The sequence below is a fragment of the Canis lupus genome, chromosome 2 (assembly GCF_048164855.1).
Source record: "Canis lupus baileyi chromosome 2, mCanLup2.hap1, whole genome shotgun sequence".
Taxonomy (NCBI): Eukaryota; Metazoa; Chordata; class Mammalia; order Carnivora; family Canidae; genus Canis; species Canis lupus.
In genome coordinates, this window is record NC_132839.1 from 16,802,908 (window position 1) to 16,823,128 (window position 20,221).

The following is a 20,221-nucleotide window of genomic DNA, read 5'->3' on the forward strand; positions in this document are numbered from 1 at the left end:
CCTGCGGCCTCGCCCCCACGTTCCACGGCTCCCCCTGGCGCTCGGCTCCAGGCTCCAAGGCGGGCTCGTTGCTGGGGCCTCTGGGCGGCCACCCAGGCAGAGGACACTCCCTCCCGCTCCCCCTCGCCTTCTGCCCAGTGGCTTCCAGGATCTGAGGGGACGCAGGCCGCGGCCACTCCTGGGGCGGCCCCTCTGCACAGCGGGGCGGCCGGGGGGCCGCTGGGCCCTGAGTCCTTGGGCCTGGGGCCGGGTCAGCCGGGCCAGGGAGCCCTGCCAGGGCTCCGGGAGAAGAGGGGGCGCTCCCTGGTTGCTGGAAGGCTGAGCCCAGGGCTTGAACACTGCGCTCTCAGCTCCTGAACCTCGGGAGGCCTGAGCAGACTTGTGGGGCCCGCTGTGCCCTCCGAGCTCCCGAAGCCTGCCTTGCCCTGCGGGGGGGGGGGGGGCACCCCCAGAGCCCCTGAGTCTCCTGGGAGGCTCTGTCTCTCCGCCTGAGACACACAGAGACCTCTGAAGAGTGCAGGAGAGAGCCCCTGCCCACAGCCCCCAGCCAGGCCCGCCTGGCAGGGAGCGGGCCACCCGGTCCCCCTCTGGTCGCCGGGCCCAGCGCCCCCAGTTCCTGCACCGAGCCTGTGAGGGGTCAGCGAGGCCCTGAGGGGCGAGGCCTGCTCTCCCTGCCGCGGCGCTGGTCTGCTGGGGCCTCGGGCCCAGGCCGGAGAGGTGGCCGGGCTCCAGGCCGGTCCGAGGCCCGCGACAGGCCAGTTACCACTGTCCCCTCTGGGCCGGGAGCGAGAGCCTGGTGCACCCCAGGCCTTGGCTTCTGGGAGGGTCCCCACACTGGCCACCTTGTGCTGGGGCTTCCATATTGAAATTAATTGAAAAATACGTTTCCGACCTACAAAAATGTTTATCTGTTTTCATCAGAGGGATCACTCTGTAATGAATATATTTACATCTCATTTCAAGAAAGGCAGCAAGGATCGGTGAGCGCTCAGAGGCAGCTCGACCGAATCCCCTCCCCCCTGCACCGGGCCTGCAGCCCACCCCACCCCACCCCCCCATTCCCTCATCTAGCAACCCGGGAGGGCTCTCTGAGACTTTCTGGGGGGCGGTCAGGGGTTTAAACGTGAGCTCTTCCCTTGCCCCTCTGGGCCTTGGGCGCTCAGTCCGCAGGACGGTCAGTCTAGGCTCAAAGCCGGTTGCCCCCAGTGTAGTGCAAAGGCTGAGGCCCAGGGCGGGCTGGGACCCCTGCGAGGGCCGGAGGGCCCCGACCGCCCCTCACTCCAGCCACTGTGCCCTCCCTGCCTCCCTAAGGCTCAGGCCCGGTGGCAGGTGGACCTGCAGGGGTTTCTCCACACAGTGTGGCATTGCCCTGGCCGCACCGCACCTAGAATATTAAAACCTCACTCAGGCGGCTTGGAGCTTGTTAATACATTTTTAAAGGAGTGGGGGATCCTGGAGGTTTCTCATCAGCAAATGAAAGCAAAACTTTGTCAATGACTTCTGAAAGTGAAGCACTTGCCTCATCCAAGGCCTGTTTGGGGGTGAGAGGTGGGGGAGGAGGTAAGAGGTGTTATTTGAAAAGATCTGCCTTTATTAATACGTTAGGAAAAAGCTCCCTTGGTAGTATGTGTTCTTGCAGCGCCGACTAGAATCCTATAAAACATTCATGCTCGGAAAGCTGTAACAGAGAGCAGCCCCCCACGCACACCCCAAAGAGAGGCCTCAGCGGCAGGTTTCTGCCCTGAAAGGGCCACTAGAGCCCAAACGCTGCTCCTGGAAAGAACCTGCTCCAGCCTAGCTCACCAGCTCCCCAGTTCCAGGTCCATGGCCATAAGTGGCACAGGGGGGCCTTTCCCTTCACCCAACTGAGCTTGAGAGCCCTCCAGGGCACCCCTGTCACAGAGGCTGGAGTGAAGGGTAAACCCCAGGCAGCTCTGCAGCGGACCATAAGGGGGAGCAGAGGTAGGTTTGGCAGCGTTGAGGCCCTAACTCTCTCTCCCAGAGCTGGAGAGAGGCCGATCTTGCAGTTATAGGGACATGAGGCTTCTGAGCAGCCCTCCCCTGCCCTCAATCCGCCTTTCAGCTCCCCACGCCTCTCTGGGGCCTCTCCAGCCGGGCAAGTTCCCACCTGCGGTCACTGAAGCCAATGGCCCCTGGACTCGGCCTCCACTTCCAACCGAGCCTACTCCGGGCTCCCCGCTTGGCTCTGTGCAGGGCACCAACCATCCACAAGGTCACGAGAGCTGCTGGGAGCCACCAAGGTGCCTTGCCCTCTCCCTGCCCATCCCAGCCCACACAGAGCCTGACCCTCTGCATTTACAAAACCAAGGCGGCGGCTTGGTTTGAGGAAATAAATCTAGACAACTTCGTAATGGACCTTAGAAGTTTCCACCCTCACCTCCCGTTCTAATCATAATTGGAATGGCAATTAATGGGAGGGTTCTCTTGCACTCAGGACATCTGTCAAGTAACCAGACACGTGGGTTTTGCTAAATTCTTTTATTTTTTGTTTAAATTTTCACTTCAATTTTAATTCTTGAAGAACAGCCTCGACAACATATATCGCACTCATTATAAGAAGCAAAGGGTTATATCAAAAATTATTAGTATAGAATCACAGGAAATCTGGTTTGGAACCAGAAAAAAATACAAAACAGATATAGATACATAGACACAGGACAATTTTTTTATAATTATTTGGAAAATGTTATTTTCCCCTAATTCTTGTTTCCTTTTTTTATGTGCATACGATGTTTAAATTTTACAAAAAAATGAAAATAAAGACTAGTATTTTACAAAATGAATAACAATGTTTGGGGTGTGTGTGTTTGTGTGTGTGTGTGTGTTTCTACATAGAATTCAGTCCACTTCCATGTGTGTTGTTTTCTGTACAGAATATATCCACATCCGTCCACAATAAATCCTGGAAGGTCCATTAGTCTCCTTCTGTTTTATTAAAATTCTCATGGTCCTCTCTTCCAATTTTTTTTTTTCCTTTTCTCACCAGACACAAGGTCCTTTTTCTTTCCTTTCCAACATGTTCACAGATCTGATCCTAAAGAGAGTCTCTTTCTCCTGGTTTGCAGCTCGGGTTGCATTTCTGCAGGGTGGGCTGCTCCTGTCGGCCCGGCCCACCTCCCCCCTGCCTGGCTGCACCCTGCAACAGCCGCCCGGATGTCCCCGCAGCTTTGGAGTCCATGGCCCCCGCCGGTCCTCTGAGTCTCTAGGGAGGCGGGGGCAGGTGGGAAGCGCCCAAGGTCTAGGAGCACTGGATGGACATGTAAGGCCAGTTGAAGCTGCTCCCAGACAGTAACATATCCCGGATGAGAGTTTCGATGGGGGTTTTACCTACCAAACGGACGAAGAAGAGCTGCTCGATGACCGAGGAGGACACGGTACGCAGGGAGGGCAGTCGCAGTAGGAGTTTGCCGAAGCGGCTGGGCTGGTTAGGGTACTGGCTCCTCACATACTCCTCCAGGGCGCACTGCGACTTCTCCTGCAGGCTCTCGATGTGGGCGGCATCCGACAGGCCACAGGCGTCTGGCCGTGCAGCCACAAGAAGGAGAGAAGAGGGGGAGGGCACACACAGGTTAGTGAACAGCAAAGGCACAAACAAACCATGAGGGAAAAAAAATTTTTTAGGTTGATAAGAGGGGGGAAAAGAAATAGGAGGGAAGAGGGGGGAAAAATCCTCCTCTCCATACCTCCCCAAGCCTTCCTCACCATTCCCTCCCCTCGGCCCCCAATACAAATAAAAATAAATCAACAACTCCCCACCCTCGCCCAAGCCTAGGGGAGCTGGAGACAGAAGAACACACATGCAGAGGCAGCAACCTCTCTAGTCCCTTTGTTTTTCCTCTTTCACCTTTGGATTAAATAATGTACGATGCTGGAGCCATGTTTGCTGTGCGAAGCAACCTGTCCTCCGCCTGCAGGGGAGCATCTTTCCACTGTGCTCATTAAAGGGAGGACTTTTGCCCCTTTTGCCCCTGATTTTGGGGTGTGCAGAAGCCCTGAAGAAATACGTAGCCTGGAGGCAGTTCTTACAGGCTTCCTGGAGTCTTCCCTCTCAAACCCAAAGGACCCCAACCAAAATCCTCAAGGAGAACCTAGATTGTATAGTGAACAAACACCTGGGGGCAGGGGCGGTGGTGGTGCTGGTGGTGGTGGTGGTAAGGAATCAAGGGCTGGCAGTGCGGGAAATCAGATCGAGCCCATGCTCTAGCAGTACAGGATTTGAGATCCACTATCTGAGCAAGCGAGAACTCTGCAGCAAATCCTTGGTGAGAGTGTACGCTTCTATCTGTGCTTTAGATCAAGTAATTGAAAATTGGTCACATCTCTGTAAGCTGTATAATAATCAGAAGGAATATGGCTCAGTTACTCCAGGCTGCGGAAAGGAGACATCTTCCACGATCAGACACAAAGCTGGGCTGGAGGCAGCTGCTGTTGCTGCTTCCAAACTGGGAGGTGGGGAGTTGAGGGGGGGATTTGGGGAGACAGGCTTCCTGTCACAGGACCAAGGGGGAGAAGGCACTTACACACAATGACAGCATCTTAAGACCTGTGTGTTTATCTCCTATCAACCAGGGCTCCTCATGGTCCCCTAAAAATCTTTCAAGACAGCAGTTTATACTGTATCAACTAACTAAAGGCAAAGAAATGGAGGAGAAGGTGGAATGAAAGGAATGAAGTGAAAGCTTCTTCTCTTAGTTCAAACACCCTTGTTATTTGTTATATTAATAATAAATATTTTTTAAAAAACAGGAAGATCACAGAGGAGCCCTTTGCCAGTCAGGAGGTTGACTCGAGATCAAAGGCAGAGTTTGCTAATATATAGATCTGGGAAGAAATTCATGCATGGCAATGCCCCCAAAAGGACGTTATATAATCGTGAATGGGCAAGTGTGACCCTAAGAAGTCACACCAAACGATTCAAAGTGAAGCCCGCGTCTGCTTCTGAGTTTCTGAGCTTTATGTCTTTCTATTTCAAGAACTGGGATTTACAAAGCAGTCTAACACCTTCATCTACAAGGCAATGGCCTTGAGCAAAAATACAAATAAAACTAGTGCTAATTCAAGAACTTCTGAGGCAGGTCTCCTTTGACCCTAGATCCAGAATGGGTTCCTCTCAGATGTCTAATTACTCCTGCCAGCCACTCGGGTGCATCCACACTGGCCTGACCTGGGAAGCCATTGAGATTTTATGGTTAGCAGGGCCAGGGCAGGAGCACTTTGGGGCTTCGTTGCTGAGAGAGGGGGCCCCCCAGGTCTGCCCTTGGCCTTGCTTGCTAACCTGGCCCTGCTGAATGGCCACCATGCAGACTCATATTTACATATATCTTGCTTTACATGCATTATCTGCCCATTATGCCACAGGATCCCTTTCAGCCTCAGACAATGCAGTATGAAAAGGACCCACTGGTACCCCAGCAGATTTTTTTTTTAAAGACCCATATGGCATCCCCTCAGGTCTGTAAAATATTTATCTGATATTTACCATTAGGGCCCTCAGAGCGCAAGGACACTACCCTTCTCCCAGCTAGGCCGCTCCAAGAGAGAGAAGCCCAGGAAAGGCTTGCTTGGGCCTTGTGCTGGCTGCTTGGATTTCTTTCCTCCTTTGAAGGCAGAATGCCTGTAGCTGGGCCTGGCTGCCAGGTGCCAGCCGGCCAGCTCTGTGGCCTCCCTCCAGCAGGAGTCCTACTTCAGGCCTGGATTCCCACCCTAGTTATTCATCCCTACTCCGGATACTCCCAGGACAGGACTCCCCCCAACTATGCACGGACAGTATGAGCGCTCAGATCAGTTGGCTGGTGATGGCAGCAAAGCTAGGTGAGCAGGGAAGGGGGGGGGGTGTTAATGCAGGACATATTTACATTCTACGAGATACACCCGAGATAAGAAAAGGAGGTGAGTCCATGTCTCAATTTTTATGTGCTAGTGTCAATGTGGGAACCCTCAATATTTCTTTTATAGTATATGGAAAAGAAATTATGTAAATAAATAACCATTACTGCTCAGGCCCTCCCGGCTTAGCCTTTGTAGTGCAGAGAATGTATTTCATGGTGTGCATTCACAAGAGTTTAGTGTTCAGGAAATATAGATGTAATCAGCTGCCATAACTAGAAATCAAAGTTATTATTGTGCTGAAAATGGATTTATTGTATTTATGTTAACTAGATGGCTCCTTTCAGAGGAGGTCCCATTTATTTGAGGGAATATTTAGGTGTATGAATTAATGAATTTTTTTAAAAAGTAAGTTCAGGTCATGACCTAGTCCTTGGATGCTGTCCAGAATATTAAGGATTAAGCATACCATCCGGAGGCCAAATGTGAAAACCACCACAGGGAACCCCCCGTGCCAGCTTCAAATACTTAGCCGGAGCAAACCTCGTTGGACAATATGTCTAAAACTGTCTTTTCCATCATTCAAAGTTTGCTTAAAAGTTGGATGACTTTGAGAAGGCTTCCCATGAATTCCCTTCTGGCTAGCAATCAAAACAAGTTTAGTCAAAAGTGGAAATGTGTTGTATGGAGGAGGGGGGGGGTGAATTACTACTGACAGCTCCATTTCCATTTTCAGATATTCTGTTTGCAATTTTCCTACAAAATAATGTTATTGTTCACTTCTCAGCCTCCCTCTGCACCTTGAAGACGCAGTTTGGAAACTTCTTTGGGAAAACTTTTTAAAAAGGGACACTTTTTTTTTTTTTTTTTTCCACGGGGATGTTTTAGGGCGGAAAGTTGAAAGAAAAGCATGAATAATTCCACAATCTTCCCTGCAGCCAGCACAGTCCTCGCCTCTCTCTGGGAAAGGGCAGGAGATCAGAAAAGTCAAGGGAGTTCAAAGAACCTTAGTAGGGGACAAGGCAAAGGGAGGAAAGACCTTTCCTGAGAAGACCTCTGTCCAGCTCCAAGTCACATTTCTGCTTCAAGACACCTCACTGGATGAGATTTTAAAACCCCAGCTTCCCCGACACTGGCTTGCTTCCTGATTAATTTGGCTAAAGAGCCGGGGAGTAGAGAGCCAGCCAGGCCCCAGGCCTGCCAGAGCTAAAGCAGCCCGGTCGCTGCTTCCCAGGCTCTTTGTCACTTTTGAAAAACACGTTTCCATCAAGAAGACTTATTAAGATAAAATGCATTCAAACACTGAGGAGGCTATTCAATAAATCTTCCATTTGTTTTAAGGTTTGCACTTTATCCTCTTGCAAAGAATAACTCCCTCTCCCACTAGCAGACCTGCATTTGCACTGCAAGTAAAAGGGGGGCAGTCCAAGTCCACGGCTCTGGCCACCCTGCATACAAATGAGATGCTCTTGTCTAAATAAATTATCTGCTGCTCAGATCGATATTAATACTACATTTGCTACATTACAATATTGTGCAAATTTAAGAGTCATTTTAATACAATGTAAATACGATTCTTCACGCATGAAAGCCAGGAAATATTGATAGATTATACCATTGCTTACTGTTCAACAAGGCCTTGGGAAAGGGGTTTTGCCATCTTCGCTCAGGAATGGTTTTAATTTGGCCTTTGGAGGTCCTGGCTCTAGGATAGATTTATTAGGATGGTTTATTTGTTCTCTGAATGGAGGAATTAAAAACAATAGTGCCAATAATGGGAGTAAAAGTGCAGCTAACCCTACTCACAGTGGGCAAGGCCCCGGCCCCAATCTGAGTAGCTCTGTTCCCCACCAGCCTCCTTTCTGGCTTTGTTTATATTTCCCCCCATTACCTGCTGTCCCGGGTGTTTATATGTTTCCCTCTTGCAGGTTACAATAATAAAAAGCGGGCAGTGTTCTCAGAGGCTCTGACTAGAGCCTTCAAAGGCAACGTTAATGCACTTTCCTGGAAGTTAATTTGAACCATCTATCATAAGAGAAATTGTTAACATGCATGTTACCACCACCTACATTTAATTTGATATTTTTAAGGCACTCTGTTAAATTTCCAATGTCCGTGCGTTTTGCACGGCTACGAGATTTCTCTCCGGAGGGGGGGGGGGGTGGGGAAATCCTCCCATTCTTGCGGGTCCTACAGGATTCCTTTTGTGGTTTTTTTGTTGTTGTTTTGTTTTTTTGTTTTTTTTTTTTATCTTTCTTGTTTAGATTGAATCCGTTTTTTTACGACCCTCAATAACCTCAGCAACTGCAAACATGAATGGTTTCCGATAAGGGAAAATCAGGCAGCCATAAAGCGGGATTATTTATGATTTATTTGCGCGCCTCCTTCCCTCTGCAGGCCTGCGTGCGCCTCTCCGCGTCGGGAGACCCTGGCGGGGAGCGCGCCGCGCGGAGGAGAAAGCCACGTTCCCACGATCGCTGCCTTCCCTCTCCTCCCCCAGGAAGCCTGCACGCCGGCGCGCACACCCGCGCGCACACGCACACACACACGCCCCCCCCGCACACACGCGCAGCCAGGCACTTCCAACGCCCCCTCCCCGCGCACACCCAGGCCGCGCGCCCGCCGCCCCGGGGCCCCCGCCGCCCGCGCCCCCGCGCCCCCCGCGCCCCAGCCGCCCGCAGCGCCGCGCCCCGGACACGGCCTGGGCCCGGGCGGCGGCGGCGGGGCGCGGGGGCGGCGCGGGAGGCCCGGGAGGCCCGGGAGGCCCGCGAGGCCCGGCCCGGCGGAGCGCGGCCTGCCTGCCTCCCCGGCGCGGCCTGCCCTCCCGGCGACCGCGGCCTCACCTGACGTGAACAGCACGATGGCTTTGAGGCAGCTGTACTCGGCCGAGTCGACGTGCAGCGCCTTGAGCTTCTCCACCTGCTCCTGGAAGATGCGGATGTGGTCCATGAAGGCCACGACGCGGTCGGCGGACATGGGCGAGGCGTGCAGGCCGGCGGCGGCCAGCAGCGGCGCCACGTGCAGCGGCATGGAGCACTGGGCCGCGTTGAGCACGAACAGCTCGCTCCAGGTGAGGCGCAGCAGGGACACTTGGTCGGTGATCTGCAGGTCCGGGAAGAAGGGGATGTTTCGGGCCCACTCGACGGCGCTGAAGAGCAGGCGCGCGGCCAGCTCGCAGATGTTCTCGATGCCCATGATGTTGTTGGGCTGCATGCATTGGCTGCCGTAGCGCGACGTGGGGTAGGGTTCCGCGCGCAGCAGCAGCGAGATGTAGCCGGACAGGTAGCAGTGGCCGTTGAGGGGGTCCCCGTTGGTGAGTGCGTACTGGCCTGGATTGGGCTGGGTAGGAGGCATTCTTCCTCGCTGAACCGCTGACAAAAAGAAAGAGAGAAAAGAGGCAATGTGCATCCAGGGGGCTTGCGGACCTCGGCGCGCCGCCGCGTCCCCGACACAATGCGGAGGCTCATCCTACAGCCCCGCGCGCCCCGCGCATCTTGCCCCGCGCCCGCCCGCACTCCCGGCCCGCGCCCGGAGGCAGTGTGGGGTGCGGGCCTCCAGCTCCGCGGCTCCGTGTGCCCGGCCACCGCCTGCGCCCCTGGCCACCCCGGCCCCGCCAGAGCTAGGCCTGAGCGCAGGGACACCTCCCCCCCCCCCGCCCCCCAACCCCGGTCCGGCAAGGCCAAGGAAGCGCCACCCAAGCCCTCCACCACCAAGGTGCAGCACACAGGTTTAGGGAAATCCCACTCACCCCTCCAGAATGAAACAAATCAGAGTAAAACAAACAAAAAAGAACAGGCGAAACCAGAGAAAGGTTGTGGTTCTAGGCAAACGCCTAGCCGCCTCTTCATTTGCAAGCAAGCAGGGTTTTGCTCAAAATGTTTCCATATTCTCTCAAAATGCTATAGAATTATCCTTAAAATAGATACAAGTTACATAACCACTTACAACTTTTGAATATAAAACAAGTATCCTGCACCCCTCCCCTGCCCCCTCCTCCCCTTCGCCCCACACAAAGTTCACTGTTAAAAGCAACAGAAAATTGAAAAATTCCAAGAAAAGAGTTGAACTTACAGTAGCCAAACATTATTGAAAAAAGTGGGAAATATAATTAATGTCTGTCCTGTGAGGTGCCACTGCAACCTGCAGCCAGCTTTTGCCCAGTGAATGCACGAGCTTGCAACTGCAAAAACACTGGATTCATTAACCATCTGAATGCAAAACGTAAGCATGCTTTGAGTTCTTAAAGCTGACCAAAGTTTTTTTTTTTTTTTAATGTGTATGTTTTACTTCAACAGTGCCAGCGTTTTAAATTGCCATGTAAACAAAGACAACTTTAGGAAAAGTTAGGGCTACTGAACTCTTCCCCCCCCCTCAACAAATTAATATAGATATGTCCATGTACACATAGCTGTCTTATTTCAGGTTGTGCACTATTTTCTTAAGTTTGCTTTGATTCTAATTTTAATGCAAGCCCCAATGCAATTTAAGCTCTTGAAACATAACAGCTAGAATACTTTTTTCTAATTATAGTTTTGAACTTGGCAGTTATTTTTCAATTAAATGAGAGCACAATTCAGTTTTTTTTTTTTTTTTTCAGATGCCTACAAAATCTCCCTGGAGCTAGAAATGAAGTCGTCATATTTGCCTGCTCCTTGAGATCTGAAGGAATTCAATTTCTTTTCTTGTGGCATATAAAATATAATTTTAAAGTCAATTACAAGAAGGAGTAATCTGCATTCTGCAAAATTGACTGGTTCGCTAATTTGACTGTAAGACATCTTTAATGATTGTCAGGAGATAAACTTTAACTGTAAACGGCTAAATATATTTATAAGAAAAGTGCTGCATCCCTTGCCACATGAACATGAAGCATATCTAAATACAACATCAAAAGTTGTGTTAAAAGAAACCGAACCCACACAACACAGAGATTAAATGAAGTGGAAGCTCATGCCAGCTGCAGTCTATGCATTATAGCCAAATCAGAAGGATCGGTAAATGCCGTTGTAAATTGTAATTTGTATGCAGTATTTAAGCGGAGGGTGGAGTTTGATGAAGAAATAAAACGAGTATCATGCTTTTAAAAAAATGACACAACTATGAAAGGACGGTTCAGTCACAAACTTTCCTTTCAAAGTAGAGGGGTGAAAACAAGGCCACAGCTCTGGAGGAGGCGGCCCCAGCTCGGTGAAGAGGAGAGGGAACCAGTGAACAGGCCAGAAGCCCCCCTTCCCCCCTAATTAGACCTACAAGTGCAATAAATCTCACTCCTCTTTTTCCAAGCTAAGCTTCCAAAAGGATGATGCAGCAATGAATCCATGGTTCAGGGTCCTCCAGTCCCCGGCCCTCCCCAGTTTTTAAATAAAGGGTATGATGAAGGAAGAGGTGGAGGGGAAAGTGGAATGAAAAAAAACACACACACACACACACACAAGAGTTTTCTGGGGGGGGGGGAAATAAGCACCCCCTCCCCGAGTTCATGCCAGCACAGCCCCCAAGCATCCTCACGCACACGCGGGAAAGAGACACACACCGAGCACATCCAAGACAGAGGAAGTAAAGGGATTTTAAGCCACAGCTCACGATCCCAGGGACACAATCCTGAGCAGGCAGCAGGAGGGGTGGAGGAGCCAGGGAGAGGAGCGCAGGCCGGGAGGGGGAGGCAGCGGCAGCGAGCTCGGTTGGGGAGGGGGGGGGGTGACGCCGGGGGAGGAAGGCAGCGGGGACAGGGGAGGCTGGGACGGGGCCGGGACCGCAGGAGCTCCAGCCCCAGACAGCAGCCACCCCCGCGAGAGAAAGAAAGAGAGAGGGCCGGGGAGGCGGGCGAAGCTCAGGGAAAGAAGCAGAGAAGAAATATTCACCTTCCCGCCTCATGCCCACTTTGAGGCACTTCTTGAGGCGGCAGTATTGGCACTGGTTGCGGTGGTGCTGGTCGATGGGACAGTTCCTGTTGGCACGGCATGTGTAAGTTAAGTTCCTGCGGACGCTCCTCTTGAAGAAACTTTTGCAGCCCTCGCAGGTGAATTGGCCGTAGTGCTTGCCGCTCGACTTGTCCCCGCACACCACGCACTCGATGTGCTGCTGGCTCTGGCCCGAGCCGGGCGGGCCCTGGCCCTTGTCCCCTGCCGTGCCGGGGGTGGCGGGCGCTCCGGGCTGGCCCGGGGTCTGCGGCGTGTGCGGCGCGCCCGAGCCCGCCTGCTGCTGCTGCTCGCCGCCGCCGCCGCCGCCGCCGCGGGCCGCTTGCGCTGCGGGGTTGGGGCCGCCGGGGTTGCCCCCGGCCACGTCGTCCTGCGGATCTCGCCAGCTGCTAACTACCATTGCCATATCTTTGGGCCCGGGGAGCGCTGGGGGGAGCCGAGCTGCTCGCCGAGGGCCGCGGGGCGCGCGGGCGCGCTGGGAGGGGAAGGGGAAGGGGAAGGGGGGAGGGGGAGGGGGCGGGGGGCCCGCCGGGCGCCCCGGGGTCGCGGGAGCCGAGCCCGAGCCGGGCACCGGCCGCTGCCTCCGCCGCCGCCGCCGCCGCCGCCGCTACTGCCTCGGCCGCCCCGCTGCTGCTGCGCGCCCGCCCGCCCTGCTGGCGTTTTGTTGTGGTTCCTGCTGTTTTCTTTCTCTCTTTTTGCAGCCCCCCCAGGCTCTCTGGCTCCCCCCCCAACACCCCTGCTCCCCTCGCCCGCTCCCCCCGCGCTCCGATCCTGGGGGGGCCGCGCTCTCCTTCTCCCCCCCCTCCCCACCCCCCCCCAGCCGAGCAGGCTCTCCCTTCTCTCGCTTTTTTCTTCTTCCCCAAGTTGCAAAATCAGAAATGGCACAGGCGGCAGCCGGGAGCGGCGCGGGGCGCAGCGCCGGGGGCGGCGGGCATGGGCCACGGCGCGCGCACACACTCGCCCTCCGCCTCGCCCGCACCCCCGCGCACACACACACACTCGCACACACACTCGCTCACCCGCGCCGGGCGCCCGCCCGCCCGCCCGCCGGCCGCTCGGGCTACACGCTGCGCGCCGGCTCAGCCGACATAGAGGAAGCCGGCGAGGGCGGCGGCGGCGGCGGCGGCGGCGGCGGCGGAGGAGGCGGCGGCGGCGGCGGCGGAGGCGGCGGCGGCGGCGGCGGCGGCGGCGGCGGCGGAGGAGGAGGAGGTCGCGGCTGCAGGCGCCGCTGGAGTCGCCGCCTCAGCTGCAGCGGCGAGCGCCGCTGGAGGAGCCGGGGCCCGGGCCGGAGTCCGAGCTGGAGTCGGGGCCGCAGCCGGAGCGCGAGCCCGGGTCGGGGCCGCCCGCGCCGCCGCCGCTGTCCCGGCGGGAGCCCTGGCGGGGCTCGGGATGGAGGGGAGCGCGGAGAGCCGAGCAGGGCGCGGGGCGAGGCTGCGGGCGGCGATCAGGGCGCGCTGGTGTCGGGGGGCCAGGTCCAGGGCTGGACGCAGCCAGCCATTCAGGAAGGCAGCGCCGGAGAGAGGGAGGCAGCCGGCGACGAGGATCACACACTTTGCTCTTTTTGTTGTGCCGGTGGCGCCGGGCTCTCGCTGCCTTCTTCTTTCGGGAGGTGACGGAGAGGGAGAAAAATACGAGATAATTCACGCCGGCGACGAATTCGCAGCGAAATCGAAAAAATAAAAATCAGAAGAAAAAGAATCGCAATTTAAAAAAAAAAAAAAAAAGCGAGAGACATCCAAAGTAGGTCGAATAAATAATCCTCTTCTTTTCCTCTTTCTTGCTCCTTCTTCTGCTTCTTCTGCTATAACACACAGAGCTAGTTAAAAAAACCCTGGAGATCGCCCAAAAATGTTCTTTTTTTAGTATTTTAAATAAGTGCTCTTCAGCCGGGAACCAACACCCTCCCTCCAAAAAAAATCATATATGTATAAAATAACGATAAGAAGAATACGAAGGGGGTGCCTCCTCCTCCTCCTCCTTTTTTTTTTTTTTTTTTTTAAGTTTAGCCCTCTCTCTTCTGCAGGAATGGAGTAAAAGGCAAGGAGGAGGGAGAAAAAGAGAAAGAAGAAGAAGAATACGAGGGAAACAACTAATAGAATATGTAAGAAAAGAAAAGGGAGAGAGGAGAGAAGGGAAGAGAAGAGAAGAGAAAGAGATTGAGAGAGATTGAGAGAGAGAGGCGGAGGAGGAGAAGAGAGAGAGAGAAGAGAGAGAAGAGAGAGAGGAGAGAGAGAGAGAGGAGAGAGAGAGGAGAGAGAGAGAGACCCCAAAATTGAATGCGTTTAAACGGGAGGACTCGCAGAGCAATGTTTCCGAAAGGGGGATCTGCGCGAATGTCTGTATATAGTGAACTTTGACACTACTATTGAAACTGACACGTTTCTATGGAGATCGCTGCCTTATATGGAGCTCGTGTCAAGGAGCCAAGAGAAGGGCTGCTGGCAACTGATAATCAAAGGCGACTGACTGGTCAGAGCCCTGAATCGGGGGGGAGAGAAAATGGGAGTCTAAGGTTAGCCAAGCCTCCAGCACGCCATTGGTTGGATAGCCCCTCCCCCCTCCTCTTTTTCTTTCTTTCTTTTTTTTTTCCCCCTCCCTCTTAGCTACCTACTGACGGGGATGGTGAGGGGAGGAGGAGGGAAAGTGAGGGAGGGGGGTGTGCTTCTGACAAGCGCAATTTACATTGAGATCGCCCTGCGCTGCTATTTACTCTGAGACCTGATTAGTATGGGTCGTCTATGGTCACACACACACACACACACACACACACACACACACACGCACGCACACCAGAGGGGGAAGGGATGGCGAGGGGGAGAATGCCTTGCAATGGGTAAAAGGGAATGAGAAGGGAATTATTTTGATTTCTTCCGAAAAGTTTTTAAAATTAGGTCTTAGGAGCGTGAAGAGAGTGTCTTTGAAAATGTTGGGAAAATTTTTAATGAGAATTAAACTCTCACCATCTTAATGATTCACGAAATATACTGGGTTTGGATTGTTTTCTTCGTTCACACTTAAGCATATTCCAAGTGTGGATTCTGCTCATTTTATATCCTTTTAAGAAACAAGGTAGGGACTTCCTTTTTTTTTTTTTTGGCCCAAAGTACCCGTTGGTTTTTAAAGGTTTAATTATGACAAAACACACTCCTGGAATATGCAGCTATTGCCACAAAATCAATCTGAATCAACGGCTCCTATTCATCCCATGATGATTTTAAAAATAAACTTTACACTCAATCCGATTTTTCCTTCTTTTTTTCCTCTTTGGTATTCTCAGGCTGTTCCAAACTTCAAACAACGCTTAAATAATTATTAATAAAACAGTAGTAAGTCCTCGTATGCGGGGGTTTGGGGGGTGCAATTAGAGCAGTCAAGTCGGAGTCCCAGGAAAAGAGGGAAGGGGCGAGCGACCGACAAGGGAAAATGGGAGATGGGGAGAGGTGGGGGAAGGGGAGTGGGGGGGGGAGGAAGATGGGGGAGAGGGAGGAGGACGGGGGAGCGGGAGGGACAGAGGCAGGGAGAGGGAGAGAGAAGGAGAGATTGAGAGAGAGGGAAGGAGGGAGAGGGGGAGGGAGGGAAGGGGAGAGAGGGAAAGGGAGAGAGAAGGAGAGGAAGAGGCAGGAGGAGAGGGAGAGAGGAAGAGGGAGGGGGAGGAGGAGGGGGAGAGAGGGAGTGAGAGAGAGAGGGAGGGAGGGAGGGGGAGAGAGAGAGAGAGAGAGAGAGAGAGAGAGAGAGAGAGAGAGAGAGAGACACCCCGGTTCCCGAAGGCGATTGGTCGTGGGAGGAGGGGCGGGCAGGAGGAGCGGTCCCGCCGCGGGGCCTGCAGGAATCGCTGGCTCCGGCTGCCACCTAGCGGACGGGAGCCGCGCCCGGGAGGCGCACAGCCGGCTCTCTCCTCCCCTCCCCGCAGGCAGCCTGCGCCTTTTCTCCAAACGGAGACAGCACTTTGAAAATTCTTTCAATGGATTTTTTTTCCTTGAAAGATCGTACTGGGGAAAATGATACTTCTATTAGTTACATATTCTCCAATAGCACACTGGCACCCCCCTCGTTCTGAGATCGCTCCCTAGGCAGGCTCAGGCGGGCGCGGAGCTGCGCGGAGTGACAAAGCCGCCGCGGCCGCCGCTGGGGGTGGGAGCCGCGCTCGCCCGCCCCTCGACTCGGGAGAGCGTAAAAGTTTGTCTCAGCTCCAGCATCCCGATCCTCAACACGCCCTCAGGTAAAGGTGGGAGTAAATGGCCACGCTGTATTGGCAGAGGTAGGGCTTGCTTTTTGATACTCGTTCTCACTTTAAATTTCACCAGGGAGGGGTCGGGGAAGCGCTGCGTGTTTGGGGTGCGTTTTGCGCTCTCCGGTCTCTCCAGCCTGCAAGTCGGGAGTCCGCGGCCGCTTAGCGACTAGCGACGGTCTTAACGAGCAGAATAAAGCCTTTTCCGTGCCTGCCCCACAGCCCCTCCAGCTCGAATAATGGAGAGACAGTCCGTGCACTCTGCAAGCGGCGGCCCATTGTACGCGGCCGGCGGAGGGGAGGCGGCCGGGGCGGCGGGGCGGCCGGGCTCCCTGCCCTCGGCCCTCTCCCCATGGACGCTCTCACGTCTCCTGGTCAATTAAAGGGGGGGGGGGGAACGAACACGATTAAAAGACCAAAAAAAAAAAAAAAAGGAGAGAGAGATAAAGAAAGAGAAGAAAAGATTAAAAAGAGAAAGAAAAAAGGAGAACAAGCTTTCTATATATAAATTCTGAATTTTACTCCCCGTGCAGTACAGAGGCAGGCAGTCGAGGGCAGAGGAAGCGGCAGAGGAGAGGGAGCCCAGGAGAGGAGAGAGGCCGTGGAGGGGGACGGAGCCGAGGAAGAGGAGGCGGAGGCGAGCGCCCGGGAACCCGAGGCCCCCCGGACGCCCTCGGACCCCGCACCGTGCGCCCTGGGCACCCGAAGCCACGCCGGGCCGAGTCCTTCCCACCCAGGCAAGTAACGCAATGGTTCTCGTTTCTTTTGAACCCGGGGCCGGCCACGCGCACAGGTCGGGAGGCGGGCGCGCGGGGCCTCCGCAGGCCGGGGCCGCAGTGCGGGCGGGCGGGGCGGGACGAGGGGAACTTCCCGCGGGGCCTGCTCGCCGGCCGGCCTCCCCGCCTCCCCGCCTCCCCGGCCTCCCCGGCCTCCCCGGCCTCCGTGGCGCCCGGCTGCACGCAGCGACCGCGGCCGCCGCGCCCTGGCCCTCCCGGAGCCGGGGACCGCGCCGGCCGGCCGCAGCCCGGATTCAAAACGGGTCTCCCCACCCCCATCCCCGCGCCCCCGCCCCCGCCCCCGCGGCCGGGCCTCCAGCCCCGCGGCAGGGGCGGGGGCGGGGGCGGGGGCGGGGGGCGGCGGGGGACCCCGGGGCCGAGTCCCGGCCGGGCTGGCCCTGCGGCCCGCGCCCCGCCGCCCACCTGCGGGCGCCGCGTGGAACGGGATCCCCTGGCGTAGCGCGAGCGATGGCTGCCCCCGTGATGCGGGCGACAGTGCCCGCGGATTCAAGGGGGACCCCGAGCCGCTCCCCCCCGGCGGAGCACCCGCGGCGCCCCGCCGCCCAGCCCGGCTCCCCCGCCGCCGCGCAAGCGCTGGGGCGGGGAGGGGTCAGCCCCCCGGGGTGGGGACCGAGGGGGTGTGCGGGGAACCGAGAGCCTCGATTGGAACCTACGCGAGCGCTCTCCCGGCGCTGGGCAGGGGCGCGCGTTTGCGTCAGAGGGCGCGCAGGGCTGGCGCAGGGGGCGGGGAGCGGACGCCGGGGGCCGCGCCCGGGGCTGCGGGGGCTGCGGGGGCTGCGGGGGCTGCGGGGGCTGCAGACCCGGCCCGCCCCGCCCCGCCCCGCCCCGCGAGGTCGCCCTGGGTCGGGCCGAGACTCCCCGGGAGCGGCGGATCCTATTCTCCCCCGCTGTGGGCTCTGTGCGCCGGCCCCCACCCCGAGCTTCCAAATTTGAAAGAGGCCCCGGGGATGGGGACGACTGGGGGCCCTGAGGCTTCGGGCGAGGCCACCCGCTCCTCCGTACGAGGGGAAGGAGGGGCGCGGTGCCCGGCCCTGGCCCCGGAGGTGGGGGCTCTTGGTGGCGGCGGTGCCCAGTGGCTGGCGCAACTCTCTGCTTTTGGGGAGCGGGGGACAGATCGCCCTCCTGCCGGCTCTGCGTGCTACATTTCTGTCTCAAGAGGGGGCAGGCAGGAAGAAACCCAGGTGTTTCGTTCGAGGAAAGGTGCTGGCCTCCTCTGGGACTTGTCCAGCCCAGCGGACCTCGGGGCTGGCTTCTTGTTGGGCCCCGTGTTCCCTACCGCGCGGGCGCTCTCTGCGTGCCCCGCTCGTGCTCCCAGCCTCAGCCCTAGCAAAATGGCCTCCGCCGAGCCCCGGGGGTCAGCTCAGGTCCTGGGCAGCTCTGCTTTCTCCCTTTGAGGCTGTCCTTTGTTACCGGTTCGACCTGGCACACTGGTCCTGGGGCCTTAGGCACCCCACGCTCAACCAGGACATAAGGTATCTGTTGTTGTTGGGTAGAACAGAAAAATGATCAGATTTTGTGGGCGCATATAGGTCCCCAAACTGAAACCCCACCCAAGTGTCCAGGCACACGCAGCTGCAGGGAAGGAAAACACAGTTGCAATATCCACCCTTCTTCAGCTCTCTTTCCCTCCTTTCTCACTCAAGCCCTTCATGTCCATTGCCTTTAAGTCTACGCTCCTGGATGTGGCTCTTGGACCTACACCCGCTCTGGCGCTTGCCTCAGTACCCTTCTTGAGACTGCCAGGTCACTAGTGGCTTATATACTGGGTCCTCTCCAAGGTGCCTCTCTACTGGTGAGGCCCATCCAGGGCTGGGAAAAGGCTCACCAGGGTCTGGACTCCCCAGCTTCCTTTCTGAAGGCTTCCTCTGTCTAGTCTCCATAGGCCCATTCAGGGCACACAGTCTCCAGTGTGGTTCCCCTAAGAGATGGTGAGAAGTTACCCCTCTGCTTGGGAAAGAGGAATCAGGCTGTAAAGCTTAAAACTTCCCTTGTGGTTTGCTGGCATCATGGCTCAGCCTTCATCACTTTTTAAAAAGATCTTCCACACAACACTTGATCTCTCCTAGCTGGATAGCCGGCAAACACTTAGGACCTGCTGGGAGAAGGAGAGAAGCAAAGATTGGTGGCTGCGTGTACTGCACTGACTTGCATTCTTGGAGCCAGAGTCCGGATCCAAGCAGACTTTCTGGTGGATCAACCCCCCCCCCCCCACACACACACCAAATCTTTCTTTCCAGGAAGGCCCAAAGCATTCTTCATTAATCCTGACCTTTTTGATATTGGTATTTTGCTCTTCCAAAACTCACCAGATCATTTCTCTTGGCTTTTTGGTAAATCACAGTAAACAAAGGTGGTGGCCTTGCGAAAATGTTTTCTACATCTAGTTCAAGGGTGATGAGATGCTACAAATGACCAGGTATGTGTAGACAGTCATCTCCTGTACCTCTTCCCTACCCCTAAATTGTTAAAAGTGGTATTTTTCTGTTTAGAGAGACCAGAAAGCAGAAATAACCGTGTGTTATCACGCTCATCTGGAGAGATGAACATGCCTGCAATCATTGGGAGAAAGGTCAGTTCTTCTGCTCTTACTGCAGACCTTTCCCAAAGATCTTGTTTTAAAGGTGCTGAATCAGTTAGTCTCCCTTGGCATGAGATTAAGGCCGGGCAGAAAACAGTTAAAGAAGATATGTTTAAAATGGTCTTCAAAATGATACTTTGAAGAAAAGGGTGGAGAGAGGCACAGTAATGCCTGCCCAGTGTTTCGTGATTAGTAAGAAGTCAAAATGCAAACCCAAACAAACAAACAAACAAACGCCCCTGCCTATATCAAAAATTCACCCCCACCCCCAAGACTGAACTCAGTGTGTATTGTGGCTGCCCAGCCGTAGAAAGTTCTGCCTTTGTTAAAGTGAAAAGAAGGATGGAAAGGCCAAAGTGGGAGCTGAGCTTCTGCTGGACCGCCTGCTCTGAGCCTGCCCATGTAGTTGAACCACAGATCAGTAGGCTTGCATATTCACCATCACTCTGGTAGCCTGTCACCTTTGGTGACAAAGAAAAAAAACCCCGTTTTACCTTATAAAACAGTTTACATTTCTATCACAAGCCAGCCAGTTAAAGCACGTGTTTTGGAAAGAGAGATAAGGGAAGCAGTTCCCCTTTCTGCTTGGACCTCCAGTTAAGAGGGCCAGGAGTAGCCACGGGAGGATGGCAGGAGAGCTAGTGCTGACCTTTGGATGCAAATCAAGCCTTTTATCGGAGGAAAAGTGACAATCATTCCTAGCACACTAGAGAAGCCAAGGCCAAATATTTACTTTTTGTAAAAATCAAGCCTTCGCTATCTAAATGCATTTATGCAAAAGAAGGAAAGAACTGGAGACTTTTATGCTACAGAGTGTATTTCCTTATTTTAAATGCTGGACTAGAGTGAAGAA

At 55.0% G+C, this 20,221-nt stretch overlaps 1 protein-coding gene and 1 long non-coding RNA gene across 9 annotated transcripts in view; one reads left to right on the forward strand and one right to left on the reverse strand.

Moving 5' to 3' along the window:
- Positions 1–2,484: 2,484 nt before the first annotated feature.
- NR2F1 (nuclear receptor subfamily 2 group F member 1) lies at positions 2,485–12,267 on the reverse strand. Of its 3 annotated transcripts, none has more exons than XM_072791491.1 (3): positions 11,709–12,267; positions 8,691–9,218; positions 2,485–3,540 (listed from the first exon to the last, which is right to left on the reverse strand). In XM_072791491.1, exons 1-3 carry the CDS (start codon positions 12,169–12,171, stop codon positions 3,260–3,262), a joined length of 1,272 nt encoding a protein of 423 aa, XP_072647592.1. In that variant the 5' UTR covers positions 12,172–12,267; the 3' UTR covers positions 2,485–3,259. The 3 variants fall into 3 exon arrangements, with proteins under 3 accessions (XP_072647592.1, XP_072647598.1, XP_072647607.1); XM_072791497.1 differs by lacking the exon at positions 11,709–12,267 and adding an exon at positions 9,919–10,409; XM_072791506.1 differs by lacking the exon at positions 11,709–12,267 and adding an exon at positions 9,596–9,744.
- Positions 12,268–15,481: 3,214 nt separating this feature from the next.
- LOC140613070 (uncharacterized) overlaps positions 15,482–20,221 on the forward strand; it is a 658,442-nt gene continuing 653,702 nt past the window's right edge. The window contains exons 1-2 of one of the 6 annotated variants that reach the window (XR_012014181.1): positions 15,482–15,984; positions 16,527–16,734. This is a non-coding gene — a long non-coding RNA (uncharacterized lncRNA). Of the gene's footprint in view, positions 16,024–16,120; positions 16,274–16,526; positions 16,735–20,221 lie in introns of those variants that run through there. The other 5 variants (XR_012014198.1, XR_012014191.1, XR_012014180.1 and 2 more) reach the window with 5 other exon arrangements.